Raw genomic sequence first — 27,500 nt, forward strand, 5'->3', positions numbered from 1 at the left:
TACAACAGCCTCAACTTTTCCAACAGGCTTGTTTCAACTACCATGTTAACGAACTCCCGACCCACCTCTTAACCCTTTAAAAGACAGAGGTTACTCTCACAAGGCAAGAGCCTATAGAGATCAGGACTAGTCTCAAGAAGCTCTCATACCTAGCAGGGGCCCAGACTGTGGTCCCAACCACCAGTCCTCCATGCTCTGTTGGATCTGTCGGATATGTTGACCTCAATTACATGATGGGAATTTTCTCACCCGTACCCCAAAATTTAGGAGAGTCTGATATTTTCTTTGGCCTTGGGACTTGCTCTGGGATGTCTCAGAAGCCTCCTCAGGCTAGTCTAAAAGGGCTCCTCTGGCTCCTCCCCACCATCCCCCTCCGGGCAGCCCTCCCCTTCTCTTTCTATTTTTTTACTCTCGTTACTGAAGGAAGTGGCTCTCCAGGTTTTAAGAGGAAATTTCTTTTTCCATAAGGGCCAGCTTTTAAAATATAGTTTACTATTTGGTGTACGTTAATACACTGTACTTATTTCTGAAGGGAATTAAGCTCCTTCAGGACTGACCAATTCAGGCACAGTCTCTTACTATCAGCTGGAATCCCAGGACTTGGAAGCTGAGGCAAGAGGACTGTGGTTGAGGTTAGCCTGGGCTACATTGTAAACTCCAGGACAGCCAAAAATATGAAAAGGTTGTTTCAAAAGACTAAACAACAATAAACAAAACAACCGAACAAAGCTGTGTGACCTAATACTAATCAGTTTGGTTCCCAGCACTCACTTGGTGGCTCACAACCATTTGTAACCCCAGTTCCAGAGGGTCTGATTTTTTTTTTTTTCACTTCCTCAGGCACAAGGCACACTTGTGCCGCACATAGACACATGCAGGCAAACAAAAGATTCGCAAGCGTACAGGACCAGTCATCTGACCAGAGAGAGGACCATCTGTAAACACAGCTGTAACTCAGTAAGGGTATGGGCCAATATGTTCTGTCAGTCACAAGCGAAACAAACCTCTTCAAAAAAGGAGAATTTTTTTTTTGAAGGAAATAAGGACTTATCCTAAGGACATTTGTCACAAATCACAGATTGGCCTAATGCACATATGGTTTTTTAGCTTTTTTTTTTTTTTTTAAACAAATGAGCTCAGTTGGTACATTTTGTTTTCCCAGTGTGGAATTTTAGGAGTACAAATGAGTAAATAGGGTTCCTTGTCATTGGATTGGGACTAGGCAGGGCAGGCACTGGCCTCTCCAAGGAGGAAGAAAAGAACAGCCCAGTCAATCAGGCAACGCCTTAGGGTGAGGTCCTAGGGAGATCAGATCACCAGGGCACAGCACTGCAAATATTCCTAAACTCTACCGAGTCGCTTGCTAATAAATGAGTAAATGGAGGTTTTTGTTTTGTTTTTCTTCCTCAGACAAAAATTCCACTGCCTTTGGGCTCACAATTAAAGAAAAATTGAGGCTAGCAGAGGTTAACTTATCCTGTGTAGCCAAGCAGCAGAGTTCACCTCATTTTCTTATCAACCTGCAACACCGGGCCGCGGAGGTGAACTAGTTGGAAGCTAATTCAGAACCGGAAAATCCAGGCAGCCCACAGGGGCAAGAAGTCCTAGCTCAACGAGGCGCGCCCTCCACAAAACCTGGCCAGACTCCCGCTGTATCTGAGAGGGCGGGGGGGGGGGGGAAGGTCTGGCGTGGAGCCAAGCCCCGCCCCGCGCAAGGCCCCGCCCCCAACACAGACCACGCCCCTCCGGGCCCCTCCCCTCGCCCGCGCCCCAGCTGCGAGGCCGGGATCCGCGCTGCACTGGAGCCGCCGCTGTCGCGCAGTCCGCTGCTCCGCCGGCACAGTCGCGCCCTGAGCTCGGCCGACGAGGCTGCACCCGCAGCCGGGATCCCGCCGCCCGCGACCACAGCCTTCGCCGTCGCCGTTGCCGTCGCCGCCCGCAGGGCGCCCCAGGCCGCACCATGGTGAAGGTGACGTTCAACTCGGCGCTGGCCCAGAAGGAGGCCAAGAAGGACGAGCCCAAGAGCAGCGAGGAGGCGCTCATCATCCCCCCGGATGCCGTGGCAGTGGATTGCAAGGTCCGGCCGGGCTGGGGTCGCGGGGCGGGGGGCGGGGTCCCCGCGGCGGGGACGGGTGCTCGGACGGCCCACCGTTTCCGGTACTGTGGTGCGTGTGCAGCGGGCGGGGCGGGGTCCTGGCCCTGGCGACCCCCGTGGGCACAGGTGTACGAGCTCCAGCCGCTTTGCGCTTGGCTTGGTCGCCTGGGGACCTGCAGCGACAGGCACCGCCGCCACCGAGTTTGGCACTTTCTTCCAGTATAAATACTGTGCCTAAAATGGCTGACATCATAACAAGCCTTAAACCTCTGTTGTTTCCCACTTTCGTTTCCAGGCTGAACAGCACTTGGACTAAGTCCAGCAACTGTAAGCATCTTAATTTTTAAAAAGCCTTTTCTTTTACAAACGCTCTTGCCTACAAACAGCCTTCGGTGTTGGCAGGTGAACACCTTGGGATCTGGACAGAGGAGAAGACAACAGTATACTGGGAGTAGTGCCCGGCTGCTGGTTTTATTAGTGGGACAAATATTCCAGGTGAAAGTAATTGCTATTCTGGCTGTCCCCGTGTAACTAAGAGTTGAGTTTTAAATGTTATCAGCTTCTTTGTGGGGACTTCTGATTAAGTGAAATTAGAACCTAAACGTAGGAATTTCCTCCTGTCCCTACAAAATTCACACTCATTTCCCCACGTCCTCTCTTAGCACTGAAGAAGCATGAGAGAAGGAAGCTTTCACTGGATTCACTTTTTTAAAAATGACCTACAATAATATCCTTTGAAATATAAATATAATTGTTTCCACAGTTTTCCTACTGCTTCATCTTTAGGCTGCAGACACTTGGTATTCGGTAGATACCAACTGCAGGTGTTGCTTAGTTTTTCATTAATACTTTTCCATACCTGTTATCCATTGGGTAATTTTAGTTTTAACTTAAAAACAATCATTTGTGTCCATAGTACAAATAATAAGGACTGTTTCGTTTGTTTGTTTTATGATCTAATGACAACTACTATTAAGAAACAGGCCACTAATGCCTATAAAATTTTTGAGATTGCAATGGCAATTTGGGCTGCGTGGATGTGTTTTCTGGAACCAGTCCAGTTAAAAGCAAACATCGGGTTGATTTTTAAACGACTGCCTTCCGTTGCGATAGGAAGTGGGACCTGATCCCCTAAAGGGATTAAAGGTTCTGGTTTTAGTATTGTTTTTCTGAACCCCGTGCAAACATTCTTGGTCTTGAAAAAGGCTGAGGATTCACAGGTGAAAATTGCCATGGCAAATTATCATATCTCTTTGTCAGAAGCACCTTTTATCTAAAACAGACCGGTAGCAAAGTACCCAGTCACAACAACCTTTTCTTGTCTGTGGAGACTGAGTCTCATCTAAGCCCAGATAAGCCTTGAACTCTGACCTTCCTTCATCTTCCTCCCAAGTACTGGGATCACAGGTGTGCACAACCATGCCCAGCTTCAAATATGCATTCTCCGTGGTATTACAGAGGCATATGATCTAAAAGTCTTAGGCTAGCTATAACTCCTCCCATGCTAAGAAAGTATCAGTGATGTCATTTCTCTGTCCTTTATTCCACTGTTGTGAAGGTTTGAAACTCTAGACAAACACGAGAATTCACTTTGCTGTGGGGCTTTGAATTAAGACTGTTGGCAAGTCTTGTCATTTCATGAAGTGCTTGTCCTTTATGAAGTAGTGGTCTTATTTTCAAAGCACTTAGGTTTCTCATACGCTGGCCATAATTGAATTGTTTATTTCAGAGTAACTGTTTATAGCTCTATACTTTGTTTCCATTTCTTAATTTCTCTGATCTCTATATCCAAAGGAAAATACTGGGATTGAGCAGTAAGGGCTTACGTCACAGCTAAATTGGTTAATTAAAAAAAAAAAAAACAAGTCACAGCCAATTGGTTAATTAAAAAAAAAACTAATTCTTTTTCCAGCTCTAAGCTGGAAGCCTTCCTTTTCCCAGTGGAGGACACAATATCTCTACATTGAAAGTAGGAAGGATAGAGGAAAAGCCTGCTTAGTGAGAAACGCTTGTGAGAGAACTGATCTCATCAGAGCTGCGGAGTGATTACATAATGTTCTGGTGCTCCTTTGGGCTGGACTGTGTAGCAACCACCTTGTCTGACCGCCTGGGCTGGGAACAGAATTAGCCCTAATGTGTTCTGCCTGGGGCATTTGCTTTGGTCAAGAGATCCAATCTGAGCTAGCTGTGGTTGCGAACTCCCGATAGAAAGCATTTTAACACTTTCACACAGTAGCAGTGGACCAGTTCTGACAAAACGTGCTTGAGGCTTCGCCCCTCTGGGATCCACTACCCTGTGCCGTAAGAATGCTGAGCTCCCTTGTCACTGTCTTATGTAACATACATTCCTGTGCTTTTACACTGCTCTCACCGTCTGCCGTTTCTTTCTCTGCATGAGAACCTTCTGGAAGCCCCTCCACTGCTCCATTATGGTTTTAGCCTTGTCTTCCAATTAGCTGTTCATTCTAGCAGCTATTTCTTTTTGATTACACTATCCCAACTAGCTGGCATTATTACTGTTTTTTCCTTCCACATTTTTCTGTTGACTGTCCTGTTTGTCTTCCCAGACCTGTCCTGACTGACACATATAGCTCTTAGAGGGGACAGACGCAGCAAATAATCATATTATCATGATTTGTATGACAAAGGTCAGTTTCAAATGCTATGGATATGCTACAGTATAGGCAGCAGTCCTTGATTTTTGTGCTCAGAGCTTTCTTTGAACCTTGGGAAACTATCACGTATATGCAAATACTAAAGAAAATACTGCTAACTACAACAGAAGCCCCAAATACGTCCTGATAAAACTTCTTAACTCTTTAAGCATATATGTTAGTTTTTCCTTTTTTTTTTTTCTCCTTGTAAGATATGAGGATAGAACCAGATGGTCTGCAAGGAGTTTTTAAAATTCTATGAAGATGCAAGGATTATATAAATTGCAGTTTTGCAGTAATTAAAACTGTTCTTTGGGGTTTCTGCAACAGGCTCTCTCGTGGCCCAGGCCGGTCTTGAACTTGCTTTGTGGCTAATGATGACCTTGAACTCCTGGCATGTTGAGATTGCACTCACACGTACCTCCGCAACCCAGTAACAATTCAATTGTTTCAGTTGCCGGGGAGAAACAAGTACCTCCTCTCCAGAACAAGACAATTTCCTTTCTTCCCTTCTTATGTTTACTTTGTTCAATCTGTCCCTTGAGTCCTGCTAAGAGGCAGTGGCCAAAGAAAAAGGAACTAAAAGGAAGCGAGGGTTATATAAGCAAGTTTTCGTGTTTTTGCTTCCCTCACTGAGGAGCAGGGAAGTAAGCAGCAACTGTTGCTGCAGTGCCTGCTCAGGAACCGCATTCTCTCTTCCTTAGACAGCCACACAAGCTGTCGGTGACAGATTATATGAGGCACATTGCTTGCAGAGCAGAGAAAATGGGCACCGGAATGAAAAAGCACATTCTGAATTGTCACAAAATGGCTGGGTGGGTCCTAGTTTATACTCTCCGAGTTTTCTCTCTTTTCACAGTCAGGACCGGCTGGTTTAGTAATTTAGATTTCAGTTTGTAATGATGTTTTTGGTGTGTTTGTGGGTTTGAGGGGGTAGACGGAGGACATAAAACTGACTAGACATTCACTGAGACATGTTGACCTTTACAGAGGGGTTGGGAGCTTGGCTCGCCTTAGGGTGCGTCTCATTACCTATGAACATAATCTTGTGTTCGTAAACACTGACCTGTAAAAGTTCGTTATAGAGTAGATGTGGCTCTCCTAGAACTCACTGTAGACCAGACGTCCTGGAAGGTGTTGAAATCCTCCTGCCTCTGCCTCTTAATGCTAGGACCACTGTGCCTGGCTAGAGCCAGAAAAGCTTTTACATTGGGGGCCTGTGGACGTCTGAAGTGAGGATTTCATTCTGGGCCACAGATAAATTTCATCTGCATATCTCTGATGGGCACTCTGGCTTTTGAGGGTGAATAAGGGCAAATATTATTAGTCTGGTCAGAGGACAAGTTAGGTGCCAGGTTGGTAGTCTCTGGTGAGCCAGGCCAGATACTGTCCTTGGTATAATCATAAACCTCTAAGAACTCATGAAGTTCAGCTCTACCACCTAAGAGTTTTATGTGAATAGCAGTATATATGTTTAAACCGGAAACACTAAAGCACACTTACAGGTATGTTGACGGCATTAGTGTTCACCCTACCAAGTGTTTATTATGTGTTGCGAAAGCTTGACCTATGTGTTAGTGCCCAGGGAGGAAAGCATGAAGCAATGATCTGAGCCGTTTCAGTTTCATCAAACCATAACCCAAATATTTGAAGTGGCTTCAAAAAGCTGCATTCTTTCTCAAAAAGGAGATGCTTTCTGAGGTCATGTTTTGACTAAAGTCTCTTGGATCGCCTTCTATGACACCGTGTTAGTAAAGAGCATCCTGGACAAAGAAATGGGTCAAAAATAAATGCTCTCTCTTAACTGTTTGCCAAGAGTTCTACTTTTGTGGTCCTGGGAATTGAACCTAGGGCCTTGTACATGCTAGACCACACCCCCGCCCTGAGTTATTTCTCTAGCCCTAAATGTGTCACTTTAATTAGAGCTTGGGGACCAGGCCCAAAGGAGGAGTTAGGGACTTTCCCACCAAAGGGTACAGGCCATAGCTCCTACCTGTTAAGATAAAGGACTCCAGGCTCCTGAGTTTAAAGGTGATGACTGAGTAGCAGCCCTGGGTGTGCTCGTGACCGCTCACTTTCTGTGTAAGCTCTGCGAGGAACTTCACCATGATAGACTTTTACAGGACAGATAGCTGCGAGGTCAAGGGTTGGGCTTAGTTGCAGAAGTGACCCTAAGAGCATCTTGTTAAACTTCCCACTTGAGAAAACGAATCCCATTACTTGGTATGCTAACTTTAAAAAAATTAGTAAAACAAAAACTCCATTAAAAAAAAAAGCTCTCCACTTAATTGTGGTTTTCCACTTCTTTCTGCATTTAGGATCCATCTTCTCGCAAGCTTTAAGCTCATGTGTTACCAATAATTGAATGAAAAAAAAAACATTTTAGTGAATTGCTGAATTTTAGTCCTTACATTGAGGGGTGGAGGGAAAATTTTTTTTTTCAGTAGTTGTTCCATTTCAGAGCAAAGTAGATGGATGTAGACTTTATTTCCAAACAGGAAAATTTAAATTGAGTTACAGAAATGAGAATATTAGTGTAGGAATGAGTGCCCTAACTTTGTGCTTAGTGTTTTGTCATCTAATGCTGACAGGCTTCCTGGAGTGATTCATGACTTGGTGCTAAGACAAATATGACTGAAGAGAGGTTAATGTTGAAATAAAATTTATAGTTTGGTTTATTAATGCCAGCAGTTTTAAGTTAAATATCAAATGTATTTGAGAAGCTGCTACTCTGTATGGCATTAGGACCGCTTGATTTTTTTTTTTTTTTTTGGACTTAGGTATTGGTTGGTTGGTTGGTTGAATTGGGCTTTACTTTGATTGCCCAGGCTGGTCCAGGACCTATAGTCATCCTCCTGCCTCAGGCTGGAGAGTGCTGAGATAACAGGTGTGAACAATTGTTGCTGGCTGGAAATTTACTTCTTTCAAAATTTGTAATACTTGTATAAACATTTTTGGTTATACATCAAGTATACAACAAGGTAGTTGAATTCCATTTTTCTTTCTTTCTTTCTTTCTTTTTTTTTTTTTTTTTTTTGGTTTTCTAGACAGGGTTCCTCTGTGTAGCCTTGGCTGTCCTGGACTTGCTGTGTAAACCAAGCTGGCCTTGAACTCACAGCAATCCGCCAGCCTCTGCCTCCCAAGTGCTGGGATTAAAGGCATGCGCCACCACACCCGGCAAATTCCATATCTTAAGGAACAAGCTTTGGTGAATTTTTAATATTCAAATTTTTAAGTTTCTTGAGTGAGTGAGTGTGTGAGTGTGTGTGTGTGTGTGTGTGTGTGTGTGTGTGTGTGTGTTTTAGACAAGGTCACAGTGAAGCCCTGGTTGCCCTGGAACTCAATATATAGACCAGGCTGGCCTCAAAACTCATAGCAATCCACCTGTCTCTGTATCCTGAATGTGCAGACATGAGCTGTCAGACCTGTCTCTGAATCTTTAAGCTTTTAGTGCCAAATTATTTTTAGAAACTAAGTTTATTTTTCATAGTGAGTATATGAAGCTTAATTCTTAATGTTTTTTTCAAATATGATTGTAATATTTACTTTAAAAGCTTTTGAAATAGGGCCTCACATTGTAATCTAGGCTGACCTGGGACGGTGTGACACCCCATCCCTCGCCTTGCCCTGAACTCACTGCAGCTTCCTCTCTTGCTCTCCTGGGTCCCTTAGCTTCAGGCTTGAGCCAGTGTGCCTGGTTAAAATTAATTACCATAAAAAGCAAACAGCTTTTATTTATTTTTCTCTCTTTCACCCTCTCCCCTTGCTTTCTGAGACAAGAACTTGCTTTGTAACCCAGGCCAGCTTGAAGTATACTGTGTAGACCGGACTGGCCTCAAACTCATGGCATTCCATCTGCGTTGGGGTTCCTAGGTCCTGGGATTGTAGGCAGGCACCAGCATGCCTAGCCAGGAAGGCAATTCTTAATGTTAATTAAATTGCTTAGATCACTGCAGTGGCCAAAAGATCCCCATTAAACAGGGAAGGTGACTTTGAGAGACAGACTCACTTAGGTCACTGTTAGTCATTTAGTTGTTGTTACTTTTCTTTTTTTCTTTTTTCTTTTATTTTAATTTTTTGGCTGGTATAGAGAGTTCCCAGCTCATTGGTTTTAGCTAGAACAGGACAACGCATGCTAAACAGTATGGCAAATTCAACACCTCTCATGCCCAAGAAAATGAATTGATAAAACAGGATTTTTGCATACTTCAGCAAGTTGGACATTATTTGGTTTTTCATTATAAAAAAAAAAAAATCGGATCCACTGTTTGTACCCTGCTGCTGGTGGTACGCCAACACTCTACCACTGAGCTACTCCACTTAGTAGCCTACAGTACTGCACTTTTAAGGGCAAATCTAGCTAAATAATAATTTAGCTAGAAACACTAATGGCTGGACTTGGACCACCATCTTATAATCTCCTTTCATGTGGAAAGGAAGCTAGCAAAGCCTGGCTCTTATACTCAGGTGAGGTGCACAACTTGGCTTTCTTTTCTTTTTCTTTCTTTCTTTTCTTTTCTTTTTTTTTTTTTTTTTTTTTTTTTTTTGGTTTTTCAAGACCAGGCTGGCCTCGAACTCACAGCGATCCGCCTGCCTCTGCTTCCCGAGTGCTGGGATTAAAGGCGTGCTCCACCATGCCCGGCCACACATGGTTTTCTATGGCATAGGAAAAGGAATGATACCTGCATTTTTTTATTTTTAAGTGATTAGAGGAAAGAGAATGAAAAAAAGAATAGTACCCTTTCTTTTTATCCAGTACCTTCATTAATGGGGGGTATTGATGACAGTTTGGTCATCAGTACAGTTTAGTGACAGAAACTCAAGCACTGCAGGTCAGGTTTGACTCTTGCCTTGGTCTTTCAAGAGCTCTGTTGACTAAATCCCCTCAGATCTCCGCATCTGTTTCTCTCAGCAGCACAGTGGCTATAGGGCTCAGAAGCCACGCCCCTCAGCCCTGCCTGTCGTTCCCACTTTAGACTCTCATTGCTGCGGTACTGCTCCGAATGCCCCCACCTCATGCCAGTGGTACAACACTATTGACATTTGTTCTGGAACCTTTCAACATAAAAACCATTAGGACTTTGATGTGCACGTGTGTTTCTCCACTACATATTAGGTACTAATAGAGTTAATTCAGTTTTGAGATGCAATAGTCCTGCAGTATCTTAGGGGAACACACTTTCAGAGGCTGCGGTGCAGTCACACACAGCAAACGTTACACTTGAGTCACAGATCATTTTACATGTGTGAACCTGAACTAATAACCCAGGTCAGTGTGGAAAGAATTTTGCTACCAACTTGGAAAACGGACTTATTTTTCTTGTACAATCTGCCTTCATTCCTTAAGGACAATCACTATTCTAACGTAAGTGTCCCTCCTCTCCTTAGAGACACATTCTAATGTCGTGTCCTTAAATTAATCAGAAGCAATTATGTTCACTCCTAGTCTCTTATTACCGTGTGGCCACTAGGCCACTCTGCGGCTTCGCTGAGCGGGACGCAGGCTGGGATGCTCATGCCTAGCACACTGCCCAGCTGTATGTGGTGATCTGGCCTCGACATTTCTCTGCATCGGGGATTCTCAAACATTTTGGTCCCAGAACCTCTTGAGTGAAAGTTAAAAGTTATTCATAAACCCAAAGAGCTTTTGCGTTCTACAGATTTTACATAAAGAGATATTTACTGTATTAGAGAGAAGACAGAGTATGTCTACAGCTACATTAACATAAACAGCCCTTCTGTGAGTCACAAACATTTTCAAACAACTCAAACAGTTTAAAAGTACTGCTCCCAGAGCCGTGCGGTGTGTTTAGTGACCAGTTTGACAGAAGACGGCTGGAGTGTGCACGCCCGTGTTGTTGGCTCCGATGTCATGCGTGTAACTTGTGGGAACTGCGCTGCCCACTAGACAGAATGAAAGTGAAACAGCCTCATACCTTTATTAGGAAACTAACAGGACTGTGTTTCCCTGAGGGTGCTTGGGGACCACATTTGGGTAGCAGTGACCAGGAGCACTTGCTTATACTTTGCTTTGTCATGTTATTTCCAACAAGTTTGATTTTTAATTTTTCTGCAATTTTAATACTAACTGGCAGTGTCCCTATGAAAGATGAGTGTAGTTACGCATGTAGATATGTGATTTTTCACTACACGCATACTCTATTCTCTTTCTATATGCTACTGCTTTTTTTTTTTTGTACTGGGCCAGTTCTGTTTACCCCAGAGTAATGTGCATGCTTGCATTTCTGCCTGTCTTGTATAAAACCTTTTTCTTTTGTCTGGATTTGATCCTTGTTTCTTGGAGGTGAAGGGAATGTGGCTTAGTTTTCTGTGTATTTTTTTGGTTGTAGTCTAATTGCCTTTCTGTATCTTCAGGCTCACTGGAGAGTCAGTGGGTTGTTCTGGGTTGCATTTGCGTCCATGTGTTTGATCTGCTTTAAAAAAAAAAAAAGTCTGTGATTAAAAATGTGTAGTCTTGCATAGCTGAGTGCCCTGATCCCATCTTCCCTTTTTCCATCTTTCCTTCTCTCCGTCCTTTCCTTTTTCTGTTTTCCCTCCCTCCCTCCTCCCTCCCTTCCTTCCTCCTCCCTCCCTTCCTCGACAGTTCCCTTCTGTAGCTGGCCTAGAATGATGTTGCTCCCACGTGCCTTACACTCACACTAGTCTGCCTGTCTCAGCGTCCTGAGCACTGGCATTGCAGGCGTGCACATTCCCAGCTGGTCCTCTCCTTCCGTTGATGGTTTGGTATCAAATGCCACGGCTTGCTGGGTGCCATGGAACACACGCTGTGTCTCCTGGCCTCCCGCTGCTGCTGCTGCTGCCCTGGTTTCTAGTTCTCCGTGCATTTCCTTCCTGGCTTGGTGCTCGCTCTCCCTCTGTAGAAGCCTGAGGCCCATCTCCTCATGCCGTGGCATTTTCCCTCTAGGAGACTTGGTTGATAGGTTCTCCTGGCGATCATTTCTGTGGGGCCGAAGGCTCATTTGCTTTGCTTTACCATTACTTCATTGGGTTTTCAGAAGCTAAACATTAGCTGAAAATCAATATTAGGACTTCGAGCTCCGCCGTCACCGTAGCTTTTGAAAGTTTAATTAGAATATTCCCTTTGCACTAACAATAGGCCTAATGATAATTAATAATGGATAATAATGGAAACCGTCCGGATTATTGGCACTAATTTTAAGGCCTGACAAGATGGCCTAGAAAAATGAGCTGCCATTCTCTGTGCTCCTCTCCAAAGAGCCAAGACTTCTGGCTTCACGAGGAATTCTGAAGACAGCTTACTACGAACTTTGGGATTTTGCTTTACACCTAACTTTGAGTTTTAATTTTCAATGAATACTTTAAACTGTTTTTTTTTTTTCTGTTTTGTCAGTGTCTTGCAGTATAGCCCTGGCTTGAGTAGGACTTGCCATGTAGACCAGGCTGGCCCTGAACTTGCCCTGATCCTTCCGCCTCTGCTTCCTGAGTACTACCAATTGCAGGTGTTCGTCACCATGCCTAGCCTTCCGTTATGTCTTGGGTTTTCAAGATGTATTTGAAAATGTACATGCTGACAACCTGAATATTCTGGTACTGTTTTGCCTCATGTGTATATGGTTTCAGTATTTTCTCATAAATACTATGCTGTATAATTTGATGAACAATAGAGAAATGTCCTATGAACTTGACAACATGTTAAGAGATATCAGCTCTACTTTCATGAGAAAAGTATATCCCTTGGTCCAAGAGCCAGAGGCATGGTAGAATAAGAAGCCAAAATCAAATGTTTTGCCATGGATTTTAATTTTATTTTAAATTTATTGATTAATTTATGAGTTCCTAATCAAGGTCTCATATAGTCCACGCTGGCCTCAAATCTAGCCCTATGGTGGAGGGTGATCTCGAATCTCTGATCTGCCTGCCCTTGCGTCCCCAGTGCTAGGATCACAGTGGTGAGGTGACACACAGGCACCTCCACTATTATCAGTGCTGTCTACATTCAGCGCAGACAGCAGAGCCATTGAATCAAAGTGCTTCCCACCCAGCCACCTGGAGAGACCCGTGGACCTGCGCTCAGGAGACCGAGGGTACTGACCTAGTACTTAGTAGTACTCTTTGATTCTGCCGTGTGTTGCAGAGCTTCAAACTCAAGGTCCCCTTGCTCTCAGGCTCCCGAGTGCTGGAAGCCCATCTACTTAGTCATTGTGTTTAACTTTCTAGTTTTCAAGCTTGGATGGGAGATCTCCATTGAGGTATTGTCACATTTAAGTTATTTTAGACAGAGGGGCAATATAGGTCAGTGTTTGAGCAGAAGGCCCTAGGTTTTATACCTAACCTTGCGATAAGCTAATGAATAAGAAGAAATAGAATTAATTTTATATTTTTCAAAAGAATACATGCAGAATAACCAAAGGTTATACATACCAAATGGAATTGCTCACATTTTAATATAAATATATGAAATTATTTTATTGCGTTTCGTTAAAATCCAGAGTTAGGACAGGCTTGGCTCTTTTTTTCTGGTCTTGACTCTCAGTTTTGTGATGAATTAGTAGTGGACCATCTGTGCCATGCTTGAAGGTTTTAGGAAGGCAGTTGTTATTAGGGACAGTCAGATTCTGGTGGGAGGGCAAAACCTGTGTTCGCCAGCTTGTTTGTTCCTGGTAGAGACTGTGGTATTAACAACAGGTAAAGCTGGCAGCAATGCTGCTTACAAAGGCCTGCCACTCAGTTCTCCTGCCTATAACTCAGCATTGTGACCTGGACAGTCTACCAAAGTTTGCGTCATAAGCTGTCGTTGGTAAAGCTCTAGGAAGCCTAGAGTGAAATGATGCTCATCTTTCAACCGTGGGGAAAGAACGAGATCTTAAACTGCACAGAGAAGGAATCGACTTAAAGTTAACTCACAAATTAATATTTAATAATCATTTGCTTTTGCTTCGGATACTCTCCTTTTCCCTAATGACACGGACTTGACTGATAAGCTCCAGCCCCACATGCATTTGTTTTACAGCCTGGCTGAGCTTTTTGCTTTTAATCCTGACCTGCTTACTTGACCTAGGCATGTGCTCATTTTATGAGGTTTTATAGCTTTCTCAAAATGTTATGCAATAGTCTGAGAGGTTATCTTTCTTCCTGTGTTGCTGCTTGAACTGTGTTAGTGTGAAGCCGTGTTGTCGACATCAGCGGTGCCACTAAGTGCTTTTTTTTTCTCCCATCCTCCCCTGTTCTAAATATAGACTAACTCGATAGCTCCCGATCCAACATGGCGCTTGTGCTCCCTAATTTCAGCTCGATACTAATTAACTTGGCTGAGGCGGCTGTGAACTGTGGCACTTAAATGCAAAGAGAAGCTTTCTGCTCCTCTCAGCACATGCCCAGCTCTGGGAACTTGCTTCCTGTTTAGGTGTCAAAGATAATAGTCCTATGTTGACCTTGTTAGTAACTGAAACGATGACAGGCCTGTTTGAAAGGCAAACCTGGAAGTAGAATTTATTCACTGATGAGGGGAGAAGACGAAACCACTGTTGCTGTCCCTAACAGACCGTTAACTTCCCACCTTGTGGTGCTTCTGTTTCACTTACATCCGATGCTCTTGGTAACGGATGCTGTTGGTGGTGGACAGGTCACAAGGTGACTTTTTGATGCTCTGCTGAGAACAGTGACCTAACGTTGAAGCCAGCTGAGCAGAGAGAGCATTTCCCATTGCTCTGAACCTACCGCGCTGCAGGCCTGGTGGCCCACGCTGGTAATCCTAAGTACCGGGAGGCCAAGGCAAAGACTAGCGCAGTGCAAGCGTTGCCTGAGCAACTCAGATCTTACCTCAGAATGGAAAGTTGTAAAAGAAAAGAAAAACAGGCCAGAGATAGAGTGCTTTTCTAGGGTAGACTCTAGATACAGCCCCTAATACCAGAGGGGAGAAAAAGGCTCAAAAAAAATTTTTTTTTCATATTTAAGGCTAATTTTATTATCTTAGGAAATATTTTCAACTTATCTGGGGAAGGGAGTTATGGCACAAAAATGAAGTTTCAACAGAAGTTTTGTAAATACCATACAGCGTATACTTCCCAGAGGCCCGGCACAGGCCACTGACCTGAAGGGTCTTGTGACGACACCTGTAGAGGAGGTACCCCTTTAAGCCGTGGGACTCTCCCAGTGCAGAGTGCCGAGCCTGCGGTGCAGCGGCTCGAACCAAGCTTTGAACACCACAGTCAGCTGCTCCAGTGCTGAGCCACACACACAACCTGTAGTTCCTGACTTAAACATTTTTGTTTTGTTTTGTTTTGCTTTGCATACAAGGAAATGCCAAAATCTCTTTTTTTTTCCTTTTAAGTGGAGCTAGCATAGATTTATTACATAAAAGTGAAGAAAAACTTCCCAAGACCAGGAGGGACTCCAAGAGGGGAATATCCCCAACATTTTCTCCAAGGGACATTCTTCGGATTGTTTCCGTATGTGTGATGCCCTGCCAGAAGTTACCTATATCAGTCCAGCGTAATTAAAAATGTACATTTCTAAGTAAATCTATTTCTGAAGGTTCAGTAGTTAATGCAATTTTAAATTAAGTATATTAATTATTTTCTCTATTTTTTCCTTTGTCTGTTCTGTTGTATTTTTTTATACCTAATATTTTTATGCCATGGTCTACCCCCCCACCCCCCAAGCTGTCTCTGTTTGGAACATTTAATTATTTGTTCATTCATTCATTCACTCATTGGGACAGGGTCTATTGTATTGCAGCTGGCCTCTAACTCACTATGTAGCTGAGGATGACCTTCGACCTCTGCTCCTGCCTCTCCATCCTCAAGGCTAAGATGACAGGTGTGCCCACCACAGCTGGCTTTATGCAAGGGGTGCTGAAGACCAAACCCTGGGCCTTCATGTGCTAGACAAGCAATCCACCTACTTACCTACATCCCTGACCCTGGCCCTGTAATTTTTACTAGTTGAGATTGCTTCCCCCTTAGTATTATAGCTTCTAAGACACCACTGTGAGATTTACCATGAAATTTAAAACATTACATTTGAATAAGTTTAGAAAATATCTCTTAAAAAGCTCTTTGCTCCATTCCTCATGTAGATAAAGGTTCAAGCAGAAGGAGCAAAGTTTGGGAAGTATTTATTACTTTGAAGCAGAATGAAAAAAATTTTAACCTTATGTTTTCTTTGTGTTAATGTTTATGATTGAAGCTTATTTATTGTAGCCTCTTAGGGAACTGATCAGGGTGACCCAGTTCATAACTAATGGAAACAAAACAGTTATCCTTCATTTTGCTTAAGATATAGTTAAGTCATCTTGCCCTAATGTCTGGTAAGATTTATTCCGACCAGTACGTATTGTGGCCCTTGAGAGAGACTAGATCACTGTGCCATGTCTGTGTTAGAGACTGGCCTGGGTTGTGTGTGTGCCCTGCAACCACTCTGCCCCCACACTGCATGCCCTGTTTGCTTTCTTCTTAAACTTAAGTTGTCCAGGCTGCCTGCAAACTGCAGCCCTCCTTCCTTGGCCTCCCGAGTAACTGAGATTAAAGACTTGGACCACCGAGCCAGACTCTGTCTGCTGTTGAGGATCAGAATAGGCCAAGGTGTGCTTATTATAAACTGGGCTAAAATCTTGACTTTCAGGAAGATTAATGAGATGGTAATTATGTGGGGCCTGCGGGAGTTCTAAGCACAGTTAAGGTGCACCAATTACAGTGCCACACAGGGAAGGAAATATGTGACTTTGGTTAAACCAGGCCAAGCAAAGTTACATACCCCGGAAGGGCTTGCTTATTAGTGAGCGTTCATCTTTCTTTAAAGGCAGACTTGGACTCCTAATGCAGACTTTAACCACTAGAGTTAAGAGATAGAAAAACACTCCTGAGAACATGGGGGTGGGATTTTCCTCTTTTAAGTTATAAAATGTATGTTGGAGCACACACTAAATACAGGACCTCTGCTGTTCTGTTTCATAGTATGAATGTGATAAGTAGAAATCTATTATCAGTTAATGTATATACATTATATAAATGAATAATTATTTAATGGGTGATTTATTTTTTCCTTTTTGGTATTTTGAAGCAGGTTCTCATATAACAGACATTTATTTAGAGTTTATTTAGTATTTTAAAACTTTCATTTAATTTTATGTGTATGCCCATGTGCATCTGAAGGCATGTGTGCCATGTATGGATCCCAAGGTTCTAAGAGGTATTGGATCCCTGAGAACTAGAGTTAAATACAGATGGTTCTAAGCTGCCTGATGTGGGTGCTGGGGCCTGGGCTGGGCTCCCGGGCAAGAGCGGTCAGGCTCCTGAGTGCTGGGTCATCTCGCTCGCCTGGCCTTGAACTCCTGATCCTCCTGTTTCTGCTTCAAGCCAGGTGCTGGGATTGTAGGCATATGCTACCCTGTCCAACAGCGGGTGATGTTTAAGAACTGATCCTTAGAGCTGGTCATGGTGGTGCACGCCTTTAATCCCAGCACTCAGGAGGCAGAGGCAGGCGGATCGCTGTGAGTTCGAGGCCAGCCTGGTCTACAAAGTGAGTCCAGGACCCCCAAGGCTACACAGAGAAACCCTGTCTCGAAAAACAAACAAACAAAAATAATTGATCTTTAGTACAATAATTTGACTTTGTTAGATTTCCAGCAGTTTTACATTTTTCTCACCCTGTGCTTGTTGTCAGCTGTTTACTGGCTGGGGTGTCAAGAATTGCATCGAGAAAAAACAGACTCAAATGTAATGAGCATCTTTGCCCACCTGACTAGGATGGCAACGGTGTGAGATTTAGTAAATCAACAGGTACCAGGTTTGCTCTATTAGGTGTTTTGGTCTGTTTGGTTTGTTTGGTTTTGGTTTTTTAATTCTTACTTTTGACACTATAGTCCTGGTTGACCTGGCACACACTTTGTAGCCCAGGCCGGCCTTGAATTTGTGACAGTTCTGCCACAGCCACCACACCCAGCTTAATGAACAACTTTTATCTTGAACGTGCTTTGTGCTTGCTCCGTGACTAGGGTTGTGACGTGGGCCATCATGCCTGTCATAGCTGTGTTAATTCGTAAACTGCTATTGATATGAAGCATGGTTTATCTACATTGGAGTTTCTTACAGGATCTCGGCCAGTGTGTTCCACGTAAGTGGCCTTCACAGATGCTAGGCTAAGTGCAGCCAGCCGCCTTTGCCGAGAGCCAGTTTGTTCCGCATCATAAACGGTTGTGTTGTTCCCTCTCCGTTATCTTTCTGGCTGCAGATGCAGCTTTTGTGAATCATGAAAAGTTAAACAGCCAAGCTCTTTCTTCATTCAGTCATCAAATATCTGCACCTTAACTAAGTGCCAAGTGCGGTTTAGAGTTTCTAGGAATGTAAAATGAATGACTAAGCAGCACAGGGACCGTCCAACCCAGTAGCAAGAGATAAGATCTAATACATACATTTCTAATGCAAGAAAGCAAGTAGCTAATGGCAACATAGCGGAAACAGTGAGCGCTGCTGGGAGGCTCCCCGTGGGATGTGGACTTGGGTCTGTCATTTAGACACTGAGATAGACTCTACTAGATAGACTCTTGTTTATTTCTTTATACTCAAGCTATGATTCAGGCGCCGAGTGACGAGCTGCCCTTTGGATAAGTGCTCTGAAGTTAAGTTCTTTACCACATTCGTCTCTTCTGTTCTCCCGGAGCATGATTTTTAAAAATAACTTAAGAATTCAGCTCCATACCCTTCGTGGCCTGCCCCAGTTCCCTTTCTCCCTAGGATCCGTCTCACCACACTCACCGCTCGGCTGCTTCCTGCCTCCTGGGCAGTGTCGTGTGTTCTGCCTTCTCGACTTTACCCACTCTCTACCTGGAACACTGTCTTCTGCCCGGCAGTGTGTGTTTGCCTTGTGTCTGTCCACACCATGCTCTCTCCCTGGGACATCTCTCCTGTAGCTCATCCTGTCGCATGCGCTCTCTGCGTTCTTCCTGTCAGTGCCCGTATTTATGTTATTTTGTGTTTTATTAGATAGGAAAAGGAGTTTTGTGTGATAGATGAGGCTGGCCTAGAGCACACTATGTTGTCAAGGCTGACTTCCAACTCACTGGCCATAGTGTCATGTGTCCCGTGCCCCCCCTCCCCCACCCCTCCACCCAAGTGCTATGGTTATGGGTATGCACCACCTGCATGGCTCTTTTTGTATATTCATTTTCCAGAATGATCCAGCCTATCTTTTCCTTGGCAAAATCTGTATTTGTGGTGCCTAGGGCAACTATTTAAACATATTAGACACGTAATTTATCCTCACCTTATGGTTATTACAGAGTTAAAACAATAACTCAGCAAACCTAGAACTCTCTGTCTATGACAGTAAGGCTGCATTTTCTTTCTCGGTGTCCATCCGTAGTCCTTAGCTATTCATGTATGTACTCATAGGACAAGCCTGGCAGATAGGATTGGGTCTGTGCATACCTGGCCATCTCAGCAGTTGATACCAAATGCTAGAGCAACCATTTTCATCTGTCCCCCATTCCCCTACACTTGCCCCCACCCAGAGAGTAATGCTAGGAACACTTTCTATCTCCTGGGGTATCTTCGTCAGGCAAGCTCAAGCAGACCTTGTGTGCTTTATGTTCGGGTCTATAAAGCTTTACCACAGTGGGATTCTTAGAGATTTTCACTAATAGGGCATCTGATAAATTCTTCCTGGTTTACTCCCTGTCCATGCAATGTTTCATATGACTCACGAACTAGACACCCACACGCATTTGTGGATGAGAACCACCTAAAATGTAGTCCTCTCCCACGCCGTTTGGTCTGAACCTTACACTGAATATTATTTATTATTCTGTATGATTCTGTGTTTAAAAACAAAGGTTCCAGCCCTGTGAATGTAATGAGATATGCTAGTAATCCCAGCACCTGGGAGGCAGAGGCAGGAGGATGGTTACCATTTTGAGGTCAGCCTGGGCTACACAGTGAGAATCTCGCTCAACAAAATAAAGGGGTGCGTCTATCTAGCATGTGTTCTTGTTGGCCCCGACACCTGGACTTTGCCCAATAGTGTCAGATACGATAAGATCTCTCTTATCTGAGAAATGAAAATGTAGAATTGTAGTTTCCGTTCCTATGTGACTCATGGCATTAGCTGTAGCTGCCCCCGCCCCCACCCTGGGCCAGTACACACTGACTCACCCTGTTTTGGTTCATCATTCATCCAGTTTTCCCATCTTTGCTTATTTACGTCCTGTAATATGGACTCAGGTTAAGGCTACCATTTTCTGATGAGGTAGTCCATACTGGGCTTTAGTTTTAGTTCTTAAAAATAAAATGAAAGCCATTATCAAACTTGAGATTTGGGTAGGAGTGGAATTGTGGGATTAATTACAGGTAAGTGACTTTGCCCTGATTTTTAGGTTCTATCTATTTAAAGAGCTGTAGTGCCCTAACTTTTGCCAGTGTTCTTTAAGTTTTTCCTGCAAGTTGCTAGGAATGTTTTGTATCTGGAATGAAACCGATAAACTGCCTGTAAAGGCTAGCCATCTTATAAGCGATCCAACTCAGAAGTACCTTGGGTATTTAGTACAGCCTCACAGCACCGTGGGACAAGGTTGTGTTGTTACCTTTTCCTGAATTTTAAACGTTAGAAGATGGAGCCAAAAGTTGTGTATGGAAAATAGAAATGTGGTTGTGTTACTGCTCAAGACAGTGCTAGTGGATGGCATATCGAGAGGAAAGACTTCTACCCAGACTTCTCCCTGAGGACTAGTTAGTGTCCATCCCTGGCTGAGGAGCCTCGGGGTGAGTCCTGGTGCCCCTCTTGCTCATTCCATAGTTGAGTTTGATCAGAGCCTTGACCGGTTTGGTCTTTATCTTTATTAATAACCCCAAGCCTTCTGTGACTCTGCATATAAACCAGCTGTTCTACTCTCTCCAGGAGCCAGGCGATGCGGTCCCATTTGGGTTCTGGTATTAACTGGCCACTGTGTTCACTTTCTAGGACCCAGATGATGCAGTCCCGGTTGGACAGAGACGGGCCTGGTGTTGGTGCATGTGCTTTGGACTGGCCTTCATGCTTGCCGGTGTCATCCTCGGAGGAGCATACCTGTACAAGTATTTTGCCCTTCAGGCAAGTAGAAAAATATATTTAAAATGTTTTAATATATTTATTTACTTATTTATGGGTAGAGGAGCATAGTCAGAGGACAGTTTGAATTTGGATCGTTAGCTTAGTGCCTAGTACCTTTACCCAGTGAACAATCTTGCCAGCCTTGCAAAAATTATTATCTTTCTTTTTTTTTTCTTTCTACTGTGAATATGATGTGGTTCCTACTTTGTTTTTAAGTATGTACTTTCTGTCTACAACCAAATAACACTTTTGGACATGGATGATTTTTCAAAATGGACTTTCATTTTTCTACCCTAGCTAATAGTAAAGAGATATATCATGAATTGCCACTTAGATGAATATTTAAGCTACAGAGTTGACAGGTCTATCCCTGGACAAACAGCCAGTTTGGGTCACTACATGCTAACTCTTGCTGTTGGGTTGTCTAAGAGTTGGTTGACATGCAGAGATGATGAGGTCACTTTTGGTGAGAGTTGCCTTTAACAGTGTATGTTGTACTCTCAGTGTGATAAGACATGGATTCCACTTAGTTTATGATTTATGATCTCATCCCCTGAGCCCCAGCCTTAGGGAATCTTGGGGGAAATTTACCTTAAAGCTTTGATGACTACTTCAAATGTTTTAGTGCTTCAAAGTAGGGAGAATTGCTTCAAAATGAGATTTTTAAACTAATTTTGAAGTCTTCTTCCAGAGGGTCTGTGAACTTCAAGGTCACTTCTAGTCTTCTTCAAGGTGAAGGCAGGCTCATAAACATTACTGAACTAATAGGGTGAATATACTTAAACATGGACTTAGGTAGACAAGTCTGGCACTGAAGTTTTGACCCCTCTGCCTTCATCTCATGTGCTGAGGATATAGGCATGTACTACTACCACTCCTGGCTACATCTTTTTAAATGTAGTATTTTGTTTTGTTTTACAAAAATCATAAGATACAGAAAAATTAATTTGCAGCTCAACTGCCAAGAGAGACCATTTGGCACCAAAATGTTTTGTCATACACACTCAGTTTTTATACATGCATACTGCAAACGTGTATTTACTTATTATTGTGAATGGGCACCATCTAAGCATGGTAGGCCTTGCCTGCTGGAGGCAGAAGGATCAGAAGTTTGAGGTTATCCTTGCCTATGTAGCAAGATACAGGGCAGCCTGGGCTACCTGAGACCCTGTCTCAAAAGAAAGGAAAACATCACCTGCCTCTGAATGTTGTCCATGAGAGCTGCCCACAGGCAGGGGCAGGCCTGCGTGTTTCTCCACATTCTCTTGACGCCAAGATGCCTTCCAGATTCGGTTCCTACCTACCACAAAGAGCAAAGTCAGCTGCTTCCTCCTTCTGAAAAGCTGGGGCAGGGGTGGGAGGTTGTCTTTTGTGTTTTGTTTTTTGTTTTGTTTTTTTAAGACAACTTCAGAACCTTGAGAGAGCATTAGCTCTGTAATTAAACTGTCTGACTTGTTGTCTGAAAAGTAAGAGTTTGTAAGCAAAATGCTGCTTAGGTAGAGGTGGCAGCTTAAGTAAGGCTTGCGTTTAGAAGCCTGTCTCCTGCGGAGTTGCTGAAGGACATTGTCTTCAACTCTGTAGCCAGATGACGTGTACTACTGTGGGCTAAAGTACATCAAGGATGACGTCATCTTGAACGAGCCTTCTGCAGATGCCCCAGCTGCTCGCTACCAGACGATTGAAGAGAACATTAAGATCTTTGAGGAAGATGAGGTTGAGTTCATCAGCGTGCCTGTGCCAGAGTTTGCAGACAGCGATCCTGCCAACATCGTGCATGACTTTAACAAGGTGAGGTAATGCCCAGGGCTGAGACAGATATCTCCACGATATATGCCGCTTTAATTTTAATAGTTGCTAAATTCTTCTAGTTAGGGTTTACTTTTTACTTGAGAGAGGAGAGGGGAGGGCTGGAAACTCCAACCCTGCATCTCATCCCGGCACTGGGGAGGCTGTGACTGGAGGATATCAATTTGAGGCCACCGTGGTCCACGTAGTAAAGTGCTGTCTCAAATGAGATAAACAAAATCAGACTTAGGTTCCCGGCCTCTGAGCCCTGGCCTTCTCACACTTCATTGCCTGTGGCTTGCCTGCTGACCTCACTAAGGTCTTGATTTATTGAAATGTGAGTGATTTATAAGTTCTAAAGCCAGCCCACCTTGCCGGTACCATTCTTAGAAGCCCAATCACTGTGTATCTCAGGTACACTGACCTCTCTGAGACATGTTCTTCTTTCCAGAAACTCACTGCGTATTTGGACCTTAACCTGGACAAGTGCTACGTGATTCCTCTGAACACGTCCATCGTTATGCCACCCAGAAACCTGTTGGAGCTGCTCATTAACATCAAGGTATCAAGTGTCTCTGTCTCTGCTTAGTGATGTTGGTACAGCGTCTTGGAATTCCCTGTTGAAAAGTTAGCCTTCTTGGCGCTCACACTTCTAGTGCAGCCAAGGGATTTACAAAGAAGTCCTGAGACTTGGGTGCTGTGTCTTTTTATTTTTAATGCTTTAAATTTTAAAAATAACATTTTGAGAAATACCCAAAATTGGGCTGGAGAGATGGCTCAGTGCTAAAAGTGCTTGTCACGCAAGCCTGACAGTGTGAGCTCAATCCAGAAAACCCATAGTGGAAGGACACAACCAGCTCCAGAAATTGTCCTCTGTCATCCATGCTCAGGCCTACACATACTATGTCTATGCACGCGCACACATACATATTACACATGTATGCACACACATAAAACACATGCATACACACATATGCACTACACATACATATACACACAGACACACTACACTTGCATGCACACAATACACACTACACATGCAGTACACAACACATACACACACACAACACGTACACAATAGTAGATACACATACACACTACACATGCACACATAATATACATACAACAGATATAACACATGCACACACATAATATATACACTGTATATGCACATACACATTACATATCCACACAAACTATACACAGACACAGCACATGCACACACATATAGTACATACACAACAGTATGTAACATACACAGTACACATAAAAATATAATATACTACACGCAACACATGCATACACACTATAAACACACAGACACTATACATGCACACACACTGCATGAAACCTATGGACACACTATACACACACAGACAACACATGCACAAATACTATACATGCACACATACTACATATATGTACACATACTGCATATACATGCACACACTATACACATACATAGTAAATGATAAATAAATTGGAAATTTTTTAAAAATCCAAAACAAAGTTTTCATCCCATTTAAACTTTCTTAATGGAGCAGGAGATAAACCCTAACCAGGTACTTGATTCCGATGCCTCAGTGTTGGGCACGACTGTATCCTAACAAAACCATGTGTATCACTGGGCATAGTCACGCATGCCTGTAGTCAGCCCCCTCTACATGGGAGGTCGAGGCAGAACAGCCAGCTTAGTCTGGGAACTGAAGACCAGCTTGGGCAACAAAGTGAGATCCCTTTTCAAAAACCAAGACTGTATTTATAAAAGCAGGTGGTTAGGTATCCATACACCCGGTTTTAAAACTGTCACCTAGTTTGCTCAGTGCATGTTTGAAAGCGCCATGTCACTCTCCCCCGCTGCAGGCTGGAACCTACTTGCCCCAGTCCTACCTTATTCACGAGCACATGGTGATCACCGACCGCATCGAAAACGTGGACCACCTGGGCTTCTTCATTTATCGGCTGTGCCACGACAAGGAAACCTACAAGCTGCAGCGCCGAGAAACGATCAGAGGTAAAGACAGTCAGGTTGTTCCTGCGATACTTAGGCATCTGTAGCGATGTTCCTGCCTGGTCAGAAATGAAAGGGAATCTGTGTCGTACTTTGCCAGTATTTCCAGGACTTAGAATCATCGTAATCCCAAACCCACTCCTTTCAGAAAGAGAAGGCCAGTCATCGTGGAATGCTGTTGTCCTGAGATGCCCGCCCTCCAGCTTGTGTGTAGAAAAGTCAGGTTCCCCTTTCATCCCTGCCATGGCCTGGCCGCAGGGAAGGGGTGGGGGCCTCACTGTGGGCAGGTCTCCCTTCAGCCTTTTGATTGGATTCTCGGGGATTTAAGCTTTCACGAGGCCATTTACCTTTTGGATCAAGCTGAGGATAGTCACAGCCAGGTGACCTAGGGAGAAGCATAGGTCAGGAGTCCAGAGCATTCACATAACCTGTGCAGCTTTGCCCAGTCACTCAGCCTTGCTTTTCCCCTTGGACAGTAAGAATAGCAGCATGTGCCCATCATAGAAGCTCAGAGTGCCATCAGTGACACTACTGTCAGTGACACTGCAGTCTGATTCTTTGGATTGCCTCACCCAGTAAAAGTGCTTTCCTGGTCTTTTCTCCTACCTGTAATGACGGGTACAGGCTCATGGGTCATCTGAACTCTGCCACTTAATTTCTTGCATTTAATAAATTACTATCTTGGCTCATAACCTTCCACATCCAGTTCAGGAGACTGAAGTTTGTGTATCCTGATGTGCGGTTCTGCAAGCACAATACAGCATGTGAATCCACATTTCCCAAACCTTTGAGCTCCCATACCTGTGTCTTAGGGTTTCGGTCCTGTCACAAAACACCATGACCAGAAAGCAAGTTGGGGAGGAAAGGGTTTGTTCAACTTACACTTCCACGTCGCTGTTAATCACCAAAGAAGTCAGGCCAGGAACTCAAACAGGGCAGGAACCTGGAGGCAAGAGCTGATGCAGAGGCCATGGAGGAGTGCTGCTTACCGGCTTGCTCCTCATGGCTTGCTCAGCCTGCTTAATAGAACTCAGGAGCACCAGCTAAGGGGTGGAGCCACTTACCATGGCCTGGGCTCTTTCACGCCAATCGCTAGTTAAGAAAATGCCCTACAGCCAGACCTTTTACTGGCATTTTCTGAATTAAGGTCCCTCCTTTCAGATAACTCTAGTTTGTTGTCAAGTTGACACAAGACAAGCCTGCCTGACCTGTCAGCAGTTTGGAAAGCCCTGTTAGCAGTTGCTGTGGCGTATGAAAAAAAGACCCAGTGGAGAACAAATTTAAAATGGGAAAATTATGGGATGGATATAGGGTAGCGCTGTGCTTCTTTCTATCTCAAGAGTAGCTGAGAATTAATGTGAATATTTATTACTAAAGAACCACAAACTTTAAAAAAAAACTTTTCCTTTGCCAGCAGGTATTCAGAAGCGTGAAGCCAGTGACTGTTTCACCATTCGGCATTTTGAGAACAAATTTGCTGTGGAAACTTTAATTTGTTCTTGAGCAGTCAAGAAAAATGTGGGGAGAAATTCAGTGCCACCGCATAACCCCCCATTTGTATTTTGTGCAGTGATTGTTTTTTAAAATCTTCTTTCATGTAAGTAGCAAACAGGGCTTCGCTGTTTTTTCATCTCAGTAATTCAATTAAAAACCATTATCTTAAAAAAGAAAACAACACCTTTCCTTTTTTCCAAGTGTGGTGTCTTTGATATTTGAATTAGCAAATATGTGGGGTCCTCCGGTAAGATTCGCTTCTAGAGCTTACATACTAGGAAGAATTTAAATTTCTTGAAATTGCTTACCTGGATTTTTATGTGTTAATTCTGTACTTCCGAGAGGAAGGGTATCTAAAGAATAGTCATACGCATTCGTTAAAGGACCACAGTGACTTACTGTGGATGCGCGGAGCCCTGCTACCTAGTCTGTTAGCGTTTGAGGCCACCCTCTAATATTCCTTTAATTAAAATGTGCAGTATTTTCGGTGTTGCATTTAACTACTTTAGAGGATGATTTCAGCCTTGATGTTTTAACATCCTAGGGCTCTGCTGTAATAAGACTTTAGACAAATGTTTGGAATTTAAGAAACAACTCATGTTACTAATTTGTATATCTCATATCTGTGCAATGGAATATAAATATCGCAAAGCCATGTGATGAGACTGCGTGTTGTTTTTCCCATAAGATAAAACCAAAGAATGATTTGGTTCTCCATATTTTAAGGTAATTCACATACATAGAGAATGAAACTATTTTATAAAATCTAGTTCTCTACATAGTTATAAAATCAGCTTTTTAAAAAAAATAAAAGAAGCCATTAATGTAACTAAATCAGATTCTGTGTGGATGCTGTTACAGTGACTGACACTTAAGATCCAACCCAAATGGTGCTGCTTTGGTAGGAAGTGGGCCTCTCTTCTAACGGAAGGTTATTATCGGCGCCCAGCCTTTTCAAGACGCACAAAATGTGGGTCCAAGTGGCTGTTCCGCTCAGTTTTGTTGTGTTTTTCAGACAAGATCTCACTGTATTATTTAGACCAGTGATCTCCAGCACTGGCCTCTAGTCCTTGGGAGATGGACATGTAGAACACCTGGCAAGTTAGGGAAGGGCTTTTTTTTTTCTTTTTTTTTTGTTTTTGTTTTTGTTTTTGTTTTTTTGGTTTTGTTTTGTTTTGTTTTTGTTGTTGTTTTTGAAAAGTTTTTGGAACTGGTCTGGAACTAGGTTGACCTGGAACTCATTATCCAGTCTTGCACTCATGATGATTCTCCTGCCTCAGCCTCCAGGGGCTAAGATTACTGGCATGACCCACCACACCTAGCTTAGATCTCTTAGTTGGCTTCTTACCTGAATTAATCCAGAATCCACTACATGTAAAACACCTGAGAGTTAGGG

At 43.5% G+C, this 27,500-nt stretch overlaps 1 protein-coding gene across 2 annotated transcripts; it reads left to right on the forward strand.

The window, feature by feature from the left end:
- The first annotated feature begins 1,766 nt into the window (after positions 1 to 1,766).
- Positions 1,767 to 26,759, forward strand: ITM2B (integral membrane protein 2B). 2 transcript variants are annotated; one of them, XM_084767559.1, is made up of 6 exons: positions 1,767 to 2,077; positions 20,686 to 20,818; positions 22,400 to 22,602; positions 23,051 to 23,161; positions 24,463 to 24,613; positions 26,025 to 26,759. In XM_084767559.1, exons 1-6 carry the CDS (start codon positions 1,961 to 1,963, stop codon positions 26,111 to 26,113), a joined length of 804 nt encoding a protein of 267 aa, XP_084623685.1. In that variant the 5' UTR covers positions 1,767 to 1,960; the 3' UTR covers positions 26,114 to 26,759. The 2 variants fall into 2 exon arrangements, with proteins under 2 accessions (XP_084623685.1, XP_084623686.1); XM_084767560.1 differs by having other exon boundaries at positions 26,028 to 26,759.
- Positions 26,760 to 27,500: the final 741 nt, after the last annotated feature.

This window comes from Acomys minous (genome assembly GCF_964271855.1).
Source record: "Acomys minous genome assembly, chromosome: 18".
Lineage (NCBI taxonomy): Eukaryota > Metazoa > Chordata > Mammalia > Rodentia > Muridae > Acomys > Acomys minous.

Bases quoted from the DNA above. Each gene is read 5' to 3' on its own strand.
- ITM2B (XM_084767559.1), top strand. From the start codon at position 1,961: ATGGTGAAGGTGACGTTCAACTCGGCGCTGGCCCAGAAGGAGGCCAAG. The intron at 23,162-24,462 runs GTATCAAGTGTC...CCCCCGCTGCAG, and splicing joins AGCTGCTCATTAACATCAAG to GCTGGAACCTACTTGCCCCA. The intron at 24,614-26,024 runs GTAAAGACAGTC...TTCCTTTGCCAG, and splicing joins GCGCCGAGAAACGATCAGAG to CAGGTATTCAGAAGCGTGAA.